Source organism: Rhagoletis zephyria, unplaced genomic scaffold (genome assembly GCF_001687245.7).
Source record: "Rhagoletis zephyria isolate East Lansing unplaced genomic scaffold, Rhagoletis_zephyria_1.1 Rzeph_scaffold_03637, whole genome shotgun sequence".
Classification (NCBI taxonomy): Eukaryota; Metazoa; Arthropoda; class Insecta; order Diptera; family Tephritidae; genus Rhagoletis; species Rhagoletis zephyria.
In genome coordinates this window covers 12,053-24,503 of record NW_016160720.1, presented here as the reverse complement: position 1 = coordinate 24,503, position 12,451 = coordinate 12,053, and the positions used below count along the sequence as shown (strand labels likewise).

The 12,451-nt window shown below is 34.7% G+C and overlaps 1 protein-coding gene across 2 annotated transcripts in view; it reads left to right on the top strand.

Annotated features, from left to right (window-relative positions):
* spin (lysolipid transporter protein spinster) overlaps positions 1 to 12,451 on the top strand; it is a 46,506-nt gene that overhangs the window by 28,301 nt on the left and 5,754 nt on the right. For both annotated transcript variants that reach the window (XM_017624470.1, XM_017624469.1), the window contains exon 2: positions 5,080 to 5,437. In XM_017624470.1, coding sequence (XP_017479959.1) covers positions 5,080 to 5,437 — 358 coding nt within the window. The remainder of the gene's footprint in view (positions 1 to 5,079; positions 5,438 to 12,451) is intronic.

Genomic DNA, 12,451 nt, shown 5'->3' with positions numbered 1-12,451 from the left:
CCTGTACGAATGCTTATCGTTGTCGTGATTTCAGGTAAACAAATAATAAAATCTTCAAGTGTGATCGTATGAGCATCGAAATGTGCGCTGTCGCTGGTAGTTTACTAATACCAAGCCTGCAAACTAAACTGACTGTCTCAGTGGAATGTGGAATTTTTTTCTCTGATTGCTCTTCCTTTTTATATTAACATTAAAATGACAATTCGTTGCTGTCTGCGTCATAGACGCCTTCGCCCATGCCGATTTACTTTTCAGAGCTGTCTGTCATTCATGTGATCTACTAGCTTGAAGCCTGAGCTAATACATCGATAAGTGGTACTTTTAGCACCCAATTGTAATTTAGCTTATCACGTTCGGTTACCGCTCTACTGCACCGCTACCCGCTCTCTACTCTGGTAACAGGAGAAAAATTGTGTCATTAACATACATACGTATGTATGTATGTAAGTGTGTAATTAGTTCTACGGCATGTAAAGCGTCTCCAAATAAGTAGGGCTGACGTGTTTTCAAATATTTTTGAGTAGTGATCGCTTCACAATACATACTAACCCCAACTTTTGTGTAATTTTATATTTGATAAGCTTTCGCTTTTGCTACTTCCTTATGGAGCGTGAGTACCTCAACGCTAAAGATGAGTAACAGCTAATTAAAATTTAAAATTGTAACACAAATTAAAAGATAAGTAAAATTCTAACGCGGCCTTTTATTACTCATTTTAATTTGCACCTTGGTTGTTTGTGTGAAAAATCTGCGACATCATTAATATGACCGCCTCGAGATTTCTCGATAAATAAGTAAGGTTAGAAATTAAAATTTAATTTCATTTCATTTTGTCGAGACGTCTTTTGATAATCCCTTCGGGAATAGTTTAGGGCTTTTTCAGGTCATTTCGTGGCTAGTTTAGAACTACCCCGAAATGATCTCGAACTAGTCCTGAAATCGTTCTGCAAAAGTCGTTAACTTGCGTCAAATGCTGAAGCGGCCCGAAATCGCCGCTTACTTGTCGCGTAATGTGCTAGAAATAGCACTAAAATAGTCCCGAAATTATCTAGAATTGGTCCCAAAGTGGTGCTAAACTAAATGCTCCTAACTAGGCCCAGAACTAGTCTGGAAATATTAATTTGTACACACAAGGAGCAGTTACAGACTGTCTGCTGGGTTACACAAGAAGCAGTTACAAATCTTAGGCTGGGTTATCGTAAATTTTACCCATACCTAGTCCTAAGGTGTTTACACATCATCCGTGTATCGGTATCGAATGGGGGAATCCTTAGCTACCGGGGAAAAATTAATTTTGTTTTACTGATGATGATTGCTCGATTTGGGTAACCGGAAATCGCAGTGACTTTTTCACCATCTCTGAAAAAATTAGTCATTCAGACGAATGCATTGAAGGTTTGCCTTTGACAGCGCACACAACGGCAATTGTCAATAAAGTATAGAGCTGCAAAAATGACCTCAAATTGCTCGTCGGCAGCGCTTGGAGCAAAGTAAAAAAAAAAAACGTTGTTGGCAACATACAAGGAAATATGCCTACCGCAATATGCCTACGCAACAGTTTGGACTTGGGACAAAAACGGTATGCCTTCTGATATGGCCGGTATCTATACATAACATACATAACGAGACCTCAATGCTCTCAGTGAAGAAGTACAATTTCATGCTAAGACCTCCAGGGCACGTCAGAACGCACGAACGAATCGCAGCTTTACATCGCTCAACCGCTGGACCTCACATTGTGGCGACAAGCCACTGACAATCACCATCTTTATAAACTCTCACCCCTTGAGTGCCGTCATCGGAGTTCAGCAGACTTAACTTCGATTTATCCAGACTCAATCCCGACGTGCGCAACCTTTGTCCAGTGAAATGAAACGAACCTCCACTTAACTTTACAGTTTAATCCCACTCAGCTAATACCCCGGTATACCAAACACACCGTCGAAACAGCACTTTATTGGAATTACGTTGATGTTGTCTCGACCGTTTGTCATCTTCTTTTTACCGCTTTCTCCTGGTTTCCCTCAGACTTTTAGAGACGCTTTTCTCAATCTTCTTAATGAAGGCGGAATCTCAATCGTTTTGTTAGCCAACTTCAAGTCCTGCTCGGAAGGCGATATATGTATTAACCTCAAGAGCACATCATCTGTAAGAGTATCTTCTGTTGCTCCGCTGCCTACGGAGTTGAGGTCTTTGCCGTGAGTAAAAAACAAGCACTGCAACAGCTGGAGCTTGCAACCGCCCTAGATTTCAGACCTGGAGCGTCGGTGTTCATTTAAACGACATGACCAAAGCCAGCGGAGCAGTTGTATTTTAATTCACTACACTTTGTCCATGTCCACTTCCAGTGAAAAAGAGAGACAAAGCCTCGGATAAGACTCTTCCTCCCCTTTGTACGAGCTATATAATAAATACAGATAATAAAAACGTTCTGCGTTGTTATTGCGTTCTTAATATATTTTCTGCTTCATATTGCTAGATTTTTCTTTGAACCAAGCTACTAACGGGTTAAAAAGTTGAGTTAATAACCTTACCAACAAATCGGTTTAGAAATAACAATTTAACAGCGAAAAAAGAAGAAAAACTCGTAATTGTTTTCTGCATAAAATATTGCAAATACGTGACTCAATGATTTTGGTAAAATGTTTATCAGACGGTTGAAACAACATCGATTGTTATTTTAACAAAGATGCTTAAACTGGTTTATGTTCACTACTTTTAGGTAGGTAAATGTTACGAAAAGAAAATGAGTTGCCAAAGAAACATTAAACCATTTCTAGTGTTAGCAAAAGTAGATCAATCGCAGTAGATATCGCACACCGTCTTCAAAAGAGTCACAACTAAAAATTTGGCATTTTTGAGATTATGTGCTAAAAATGTACGCAGAGCTATGTTTTTACCTTTCAGCAAAAGCTGGAGCAAATTTTTCTTATTATTTTGTTAAAAAAAACCCTACGGTAAAGTCGCCCTTGCCCTTATGATTATCATGTGCTAAGAAATAGTTTTTCGCATTTTCCGACAAACGTATTATTTTGAGTTGTGACTCTTTTGAAGACGGTGTGCGATATGTTAACATACATACATATGAACATGCATTTAATTTGACAAATTAACAAGCCAGCATACGTTTGAATATATATTACACTACAACAAATCCACCACATGTCTTTTGGTCATGCGATTTATTTTGAAGGGAAATTGCCATCTTACTTTAGTGGATTATTTATCAATGTAATTGTGGCTTATTACTTCTGTTGGATTTTCGTAGCTAAAACTTATTAGTTATATAACTTCATACTTACTTCGATTAGCGCTTCTTTCTAACATAAATTTAATGAGAATACATTTTTTATTAAACCCGATTAAATAAAGCGCTGTTATAAATACTGAAAGAGTATTGAACTCGTGCCGGCCGGCCACATTTCCACTTATGTATGTGTTTCTATTCCTCCTAAATTATCTGGTCATACGATAAGTATGATTGCAATTAAGTAAGTCAACCAATGGAATGTGCTAATTAAAGACGATCGTTCTGATAATTGAGTGGGTCATGTTATGCGCTAAAATTAGCGCTTTCTTCACTATTTGACTCACAATTCGCGTGGCAATCATTCATTTACCGATGTAGTGCAGATTTTAACATAGCAACATTGCGATCCACGCCTTAAAGAAATCGCACAAAATAAGCTGCAAGGCTATTATCGGATAACAGTTAAGCAATCCATTTAAAAAATTGGGTACCAAAGAGTTTTAAATGGATTGAGTTAGGCTCTTGCTTGTGTAATTGATTAGCGACGACTATAGTGTCTAAAGGTGCTAAGGGAGCCATGTGAGCGAGACGACTGCCTGTAATTTTTTTTTATTATTGAATCATGATTGGGGAGTTTAGAGAGAAAGCATATAAAAAAATATATGAATAAAACAGTAATCAGCAACCTAAAACAGCTGCAGATCTTTAGCTGATGTTCTTGTAAAGTAAAAATTCCTTAATATCTTCAGCTTCAGACGTTTAAAGCAGTCAGACTATATACCGTCCATTTTACTGTGTTCTTGTTATTCTCAACACATCGGTGCCAAAAGCCTCATACCTAACCTTTGCAAAAGCGATCAGAAACATAAAAAGAGTTCTGCCGTAACATCCTCTTCAAGGCAGGAAGGGCAAATGGTATGGGTATGTCAATCACTTTCAAGTGTTTGTGCCACGAGAAAGTAACCTGCCAGCAATCCTATAAGTTGTCTGCAGTCCCATCTGCTCAATCAAATGAAATGTCCTCGAAGCCTACCAGTCATTGCTGAGCGAAATATTCATTCAGTTTCTGACGGTAGCCGAGCGTGGGAGCGTTTTTGCTTGTTAAACTACGTGTCAGTCAGTGGCGGACCCACGGGGGTTGTTTTAATATGGTGCATATGTATGTATAATATGGCGTCTATTTATTAAAACACCCCCCGCTGGATCCACCACTGCCTTGAGTGTAACTTGGTCGGCACTATAAACACACCTCTCCGCTTATTTTCCACAACGTAGTCCATGGCCATGACCAAGACTTCAGATCCTGCCCATTCGTGCAAGGCCGAGTTCAGTATTGGGGTAAACCCAGCACTCGGCCTCAGGAAACTCAAAATTGTAGTATCTTCTCAGCAAAAGCAAAGGTGTCGTATCATCCTGTGTCATTGAAATGGCATTCACGTCTAGATTTCTGCCTCTAGCAATTCCCGCCTCTTTTGACACTTACTCTAATACTTACCCACCAGATCTCAGTTTTTCTCACACTATTATCTGTAAATTTGAGCTCACGAAAAGTCATTCAACTTTTGCTAAATATTTTTTTTATTATTTCAGTAGAACTATTTAGAAAAAAATTATATTTTGTGAATGGTTGCATGTGTCACCGAAAAATGTAAAAAGGCGACCCCTAGGTCCGGCGGAAAAAAATTGCCTTGCGAAAATTCTTTAGAATGAGGGATGAACTTTTTTGTTTGCTTTTATGGTGGTTCGGTCTAATGTACATACATAAATTAAGTTTTATGTTTGATATATGTATATTTTTTAAAACAATTTTTTTCTCCAATTCTTTTCAGGTGTTTTAACGGACATACAAGATGATTTTAAAATCGGTGATGATGATGGCGGTCTGCTACAAACCGCCTTTGTACTCTCCTATATGATTTGTGCGCCGGTTTTCGGCTATCTCGGTGATCGTTATTCGCGTCGTTGGATTATGGCCATTGGTGTTTTGTTATGGTCGACAACAACATTACTCGGCTCATTTATGGGTAGCTTTGGCGGTTTTATCACATTCCGTGCTTTGGTGGGCATTGGTGAAGCCTCTTATAGTACCATAGCACCAACAATTATATCAGATTTATTTGTACATGATTTACGTTCGAAAATGTTGGCATTATTCTACTTTGCGATCCCTGTGGGTTCCGGATTTGGGTAAGTCTAAATATTAGAAAAAAATAAATTATATTGAAGCTCGGCTAGACACTTAAAAAATGTGGGAGCGTAAATAATATAATTATGTCAAGAATGATAGAATACAATATTGCGCCTATAAGAGAGGATTTTTGAGAATAACTTTTGAGTGACGTCACACTGGTGCAATTGCGAGAGAGAAATGCCAAAACGTGAGCAAGAATGGAAGAAGAAGAAAAAATGTTGCAAGGAAAACGTAAACAAGTTGCACAAGTGTGACGTCATATACAAACAATGATTCTGTCAAATTCACTGAGATAGGAATAGCGGTACTGTGATTGGCGCAACCTCTATTTCTCTCAATCGTGGAATTATGTTACATACATGCATATGCACATTAGGGCGGGTCATTTTCATAATTCTTTTACTGGGGTATACGTGCATAGTCAAAAAAATCTCCCATACAAATTGACCCGTCTTAACATACATAAATACATACATAAAGCTCTGTAATTATATCGCTATTATAATAATTTATTACTAGATCTTTACTTGATTCTGCCAAAATAGGTTTACTCGTACTGCAATTACACTGTAGCATATATTTTTATAAAAATGTATACAGAAGTTTGATAAGACATTTATTATTAGTGTGAAGAGAATATACATATGTATGTATGTATGTATGTAAATTCCGCCACTTATAAAACCTAGATTCATACGTAAATACATACATAAATACGGGCATATGTACGCCTTTATTAATGTTGAGTCATTCACCTCTATGCTGACATTCCAATTTAAAATGTAAATGTCTTCATCGCGTGATTTTTAGCACCGTTGTGCAATAGAAATAATTTTTGAATATTGTTTACTAATCATAAAGGCCTTTCGTACAAGCGACAGGTCGCATGCTTTCACATGCATTTTTAAATATGGCAATAAGAGACAATTGAAACCATGGCAGTTCAAAGGGGCGTTGCCTGTTTTCAATTGAATTAAATTTTTGGAATTATTTACGGCATTTATAGTCAATTACTTACTAGTATAAATGGTGGCGGAATTCCTTTGAAGTGTAAAAATATATGTACATATGTATGTACATATATTCAATGCATTGCACTGCAACACTGCATATCTGTGAATGTGAATTTCTTATGGAAGAAAATGCAAAGAAAATTAAAAAAAATCAACGCCAGTTTTTATAAATTGCACTTGTTATATAAAAAAAAAAAAAAACGCAAAATCCGTCAGCAAAAAAAGTTAAAAATAGATTTTTTTCATCCGATATATGGAAGAAAATGTGAAACACCCTTGACAAAAAAAAATTAAACACCCACGGCAATTTTTAGAGACTTGAAGCTTGTACCTTATTGTACTAAAATTTAATGGGCTAAAAAACTACATACTCGATTTCTAAGAAATCAAATTAAAAAGTTGAAAATTTTGATGAACATTTTTTGGTATTTCTTGAATTTTCCCGGGTTCTACATATGTATGAGTAGTCCACTAGCAAACAGTGTTATATGATTTTATACAGTAACTTTTACATAGCTAGCTTTTTTAGCTTTTCGCGTTCTCTCTTCCATGAAGATTGGTCCGCGTCTTTTTTACGACGCCTTCCACTAGGCTCCGAAACTACTGAGACTTTTGAAAGTGTATAAATTCATATATAAGTATTATAGCGACTTTTGCAAGAGTAGTTAACATTTGATGCTATTTTTTTCACAATATAAAAATATTTTGCACTGTATTGTTAGTGGACATGAAACTACTTTAAATACTGATACGTTACCCACCAAAAACTAAAAATCGAAAATATTTTACATAGCGCACTTTTTCAGTGGACTACTCATATATGAAATTGAAAAAATTGATTCTGCTGGTTTTGGCTGTGGAATAATGAACTATATTTTTATAAAAAAAAAATATTGTTATGGAAAATATAAATAAAGAAAATCGTCAAAACGTTAGGGTATTCATATCTTGGTGTTGGCTGTATATTAGTGTAGATTTGCTTTGTAGCACCATCTTGCTATTCTTTAAATAAAAAATAGATATCAGAAATGCATTTTTCGTATCAAAAAATTCCCAAGCACAGGTTTTTATTAAAAAAAAAAGAAACATTCATAACACTTAAGTAAATATTAATTCTAAATTTCGCAGACTCGAAATTGACTTTAGAGCTATGGTCTAAAGAACTCTTTTTCTTAGAATTTATGTAGAATCCGAAACTGCTAGGAACGATGTCGAAAAAAAATTACCCGCCCTAATGTACATATGAAGGGGTTAGAATCATAAGGGTCTAAGTGACATTTTTTGAAAATATAAGTTATACCCATATTTGTATAGTTAAATATAGTGTTTATGTGGTGACAAAGAGTAACATTAATTTAAATTAGTGCATTCATTTAGGCAAGAATCATTTCAAATGCATTTACCCAGAATTTACAATAAGTAATGAACTTTAACCTTAATTATCTAAAAAAAAAAAACTATTTAGATCCTTTTAATTCTAACCCCTTCATATATTGTTCACATAAAAAATGCCCGCAACTTTTTTAGGGAACGCTTTTTTTCAATTGGAGGTTAAAAAGCTGTTATGGTGGTTGTAAAAGTATTTGCCTTTACGTATATGCTGTTCTGAAGTTATTGTCCAAAATTCTTTTCGAAACTAAAAGTAGATTTTAATGTACGCACTTCCTTTATTAGTACCACCAGCTGTCAATTAATTTTATTGAAAATGCTCTCGCACAACCTTTTATATAAACCATTGTAGATTTCTATGTTTTTTGCAAATTCCCATGTTCATTAACGCTAAGTACAATTTCTTTTCCTGATAAACATACGTCGTAGCCTTCTAAGTTGCACACTCTCAAAAAGGTCAATTAATGTCAGAAAATCTTTTATGGACTTTGTCAATTCCAATCTACATAAATCAATTTCAAAATTTTCTACATACATACATACATAGCAATCCCCCATAAATATGCATACTTTTGTTTTCAGTTACTGTTAGCTGGTTTAATTTAAAGAAATCTATAAATTCATCAATTACCATTACTCAATTTCATGAAATATTCTTTTTCCATGCCAGGTCATACTCATTACAAATGCATAATTTATTATTTATCTATGTACATATGTATGTCAATATGTGTGTGCATTTGCGCCCAACTCATAAAAAGTCATAAGCTCATCCCTTATTACAAGTACGACTCATTGTTTCTGTTTTAATTAAAGCCTATTGCGTTAATGTTGTTTAATTAAATACAAGTATCTATATTGCATAAATATCAGAGCGCATTTACATGCGTCCATTTATGCATAAGTACATGTTCATTTAATTAACTATAATTTGTTATTGATGGCGTTTGCGCTAATTAACTAGTTAGGTCAATAAACATTTATGTACACTGTATTGCATTACTTTAGCTTGGCAGGGCCGGTTTTAGGGCGGACGAGCGGAGTGGCCGCCCTGGGCGTCAAATTCGGGATGGGGGCGCAAAATTTTGAGGTGGCGTTTAATTTTTTTATTGCATAAAATTTTGAAATGTCAAAATCTAAAATTACCTTCGGACTTACGCGGTTTATATATATATATCTAGTCAGTAAACAAAATTCAGAAAATTTATACTCGCAGCAAGACCATATATTAGACATGCCCACGCCATAAAACATTAGAGTTGGCCAACAAATACAAACAAAATAATCAAGCCCGCGAGAGGGTTGGTTATGAAATTGCAGTTTGTGTTTGTAGTAGGTTTATGTTTTTTTTTAATTTTCGCTATCCCACTTCGAAGTAGACCAAATCATCAGCGAATTTCAAACAACTTGCTGAAAATTTTGGAACTGACTCGTTGTTTGACAACTCATCTCGCAAAAGAAGAATGTGTTCATTTACGAAATTTAAGATAAGTCGATTTAGCAAGTGCCCCCAGATTGTTGTTGTAGACGTTTTTTCTTTTTAAATTTATGGCTTACTATTATAAAATCACATAACGCTGTTTGCAAGTGGACTACTCATTTTGTTGACTTTGCTAGTAGTGATGTACTGCGTCGATAGCTTTATGTATTGATCGATACTCGGCACCGATTTAAAAAGTATCCAATACCTTCGGTAGTGGGTACCGAAATATTTAGGCTTCCAATTAAAACGAATATAGACTAAAAATAAAAACGGTTCAGGGAAGCCTAGCCTATCAAAAGCCGAGTTTAGCGTTACTAAAGCTTTTAATGCTGTTTTAAATGAAAAATATATATACATTTTCCGTCGCCACAATACAAGAAACTCTTCCTACGAAGGTGGCGAAGTGATACAGTGCTATTTTATGGCACGACGGCAATATTTTCGATATGTGGTTTCCTCATTGTTCTGTACAAATTGTTCAACTTCTGGGAAAGCATCGTCTTATTCGTGCTAATTGTGAAGTATATCCATAGACGAAATAAAGTCGATGCACCTCGTTCCATTTACGCCCCAGGCGTCGTGGCTTCTAAGGCCGGCCCTGTAGCTTGGAATTACTAGATGCGAATCAACTTAAAAAATTAACACTCTGAAGCCTTCTGTCTAATAAGATTAATTAAGAATTCACCCATAGAATTTCAATAAACATAATATCGCACACCTAGGTCTAAAGTGCGATCAACTCAAAGAAATGTTTGCACAATTTTTTTTTTTTTTGCATAAATCAATTCATAGGGCTTACATCCAATTAATGGAAATATTATTTTCTTGATGATTATATACATTAACTAAAAACTACTGTTATACCTGTTTTTGTATTAATTGCGTTGAATCTGTGAGATCCACAAGCAATTAAATCTCCCTCTCTTGTGTTAAATAGCTCACTTTAGATCTAGGTGTGCGATATGTAAATGTTTTGAACCATTAAATGGTAGGTAATTTGAACACTAGTCTATAACTTTTATTTACATACGTTATATAAAAGGGCATACTATACCGTGTTGAATGACATTAAAAGTGCATGCCAGTTTTTTGGTTGGTGATAATATCCCTCTGAAAAAAAAAAACATTACATATTCACTCACAATTTTCAATAAATAAAGTAATATAAAATGTTTCCCACCACTCAACCCCGTTAGGTTTTTATACAATAAATGTTCTCGCAATTTTCAATAAAGAAAGTGATATAAAATGTTTTTCACCACTCCCCCTGTTAGGTTTTTATCCCTTAAAGCTTCGGGATCAATACTAAACGGTGTTTGGCTGCAAATATCGGCAAACTTCGAAGTAGCAAATTATGAAAAGTCTAAAATTTTCGTTGGTGTTGTTGGTTGTAAAATTGCTATCCTGCCGCTTTTCTTTAATAGTGGCCAATTCATTTTGAATACTGCGAAGCAACAAAAAATGTAAAATTTCTTTTCGGGACCAAGGAGTTGTGGAATCGCCTCCATCTTGAAAACAAGTAATGGTCAAAGTATTTCTAACTCTGTTCCCTTGAGTTATTTTCGGGCTTCAATCATACTATTCCCGAGCCTTAGTTAAATTCGAAAAGGATTTTGCTCGACCACATCCCATTTTTTAGTAAAACATCCCACTTTTAGTTCTATTATTTTTCATGAAACATTATTTATTTCCTGGAGGTCTTGTTTCCTTGGTTTGGAAAAAGTTTTCAGCTTTACAAATGACGTTTTACATTTCCTCCGACTGACAATTTTCTAAAATATTTGACCTCATTCAAAAAACGTCAGATACTCGTTAATTTACGGTATGTACCTCCTTGGGGTAGTTGAGTTGTTTCTTGTCTTATGAAAATAGGAAGATAGAGGGTAAAACAAAAGAAAAAAAAATAAATGATGGCAATTTGTTGTTGTTTTTTTTTTTCTTAAAACAGATATCGATTTATATTTTAATTGAAAAAATGTTTTTTTCTTAGAAGTTGATTTCATTAAAAAAAAAATCCATAAAAGATGTTATCTTCTTGTGTTCATAAGATATCTTCTTAAAATTGGTAGAAATGTAATCTTTTTCGAAATCAAGATTACTCTTACAGGTCTATTCTGCGCTGGTAATAAAAGTTTTGTAACCGGTAAATTAAGTTCCTGTCAAATTTTAAACCCTTTTCAAATTTTGTGTACTCTTGTAAGCGGTAAATTTTGTTACCATCTCATAAGCTGGTAGCAAAGTATTGCCCCGTGAAATATGCAATGCCAGAATTTGCACAATTGCATTACCAGCGTTCCTAGAATCGCGGTGACAAGAACTGGTAACATTTTTTGGTAATAAAATTTCTCGGTTACAAAATCTTCGGTAACGCGCAGAATAGACGACCTGTTAGTATTTCTTGTGCGGAATTAATCGATGTGGTCATGACAATTGGGATGTTCATAAGCGTTTTATTTTTTATCGTAAGTTTGCGGTGACACGCCCATTTGCCAAAAATTTATAGTATGTAATCAGGGTTGCCACTTTGGTAAATTATTAACCAAAATTGGTTAAAAGGTAAATTTTTGTTCATTTTGGTAGATTTTTGTTAAAGTATTGTCTTTGAAAAATAAATAAAACTTTTCGTTCTCGGTTTATTTTTCGTAGATATCTTCATATTATAAATTTATTTCGAAAACTGTAGTCTACTCTGTTGCATTAATTTCCGGACGCTTTAATGCACACTTTTTTATATATGTACATATGTGCATACTCAAAACTCATTTTGCAAAAATCCTGAGCTTATGATTGCCTAAATATTTTAAATGGTTCTTTTAATAAAGAGAAAAAATGGACAGGTATGTAACTACACACTATGATTGTTCGCTAAATATATCAACGCTAGTTTCTATAAATGGCAATTGTTAAACGAAAAAAATCGCAAAAGACCGGCGGCAAAAAAATGTTTAAAAATGTTGGTTATACTAAAACTCTACACCGAGGGAAATAATGCATAGTAAAAATGATTACTTTATATTTGATTATTGTTTAAAAATGTTCGAATTAAAAAAAAATATTTTCATACAAAATTAGTACAGTTTATCCGTACAAATCGCGTGCTGTGGTGTTGATGGATATTCAACATT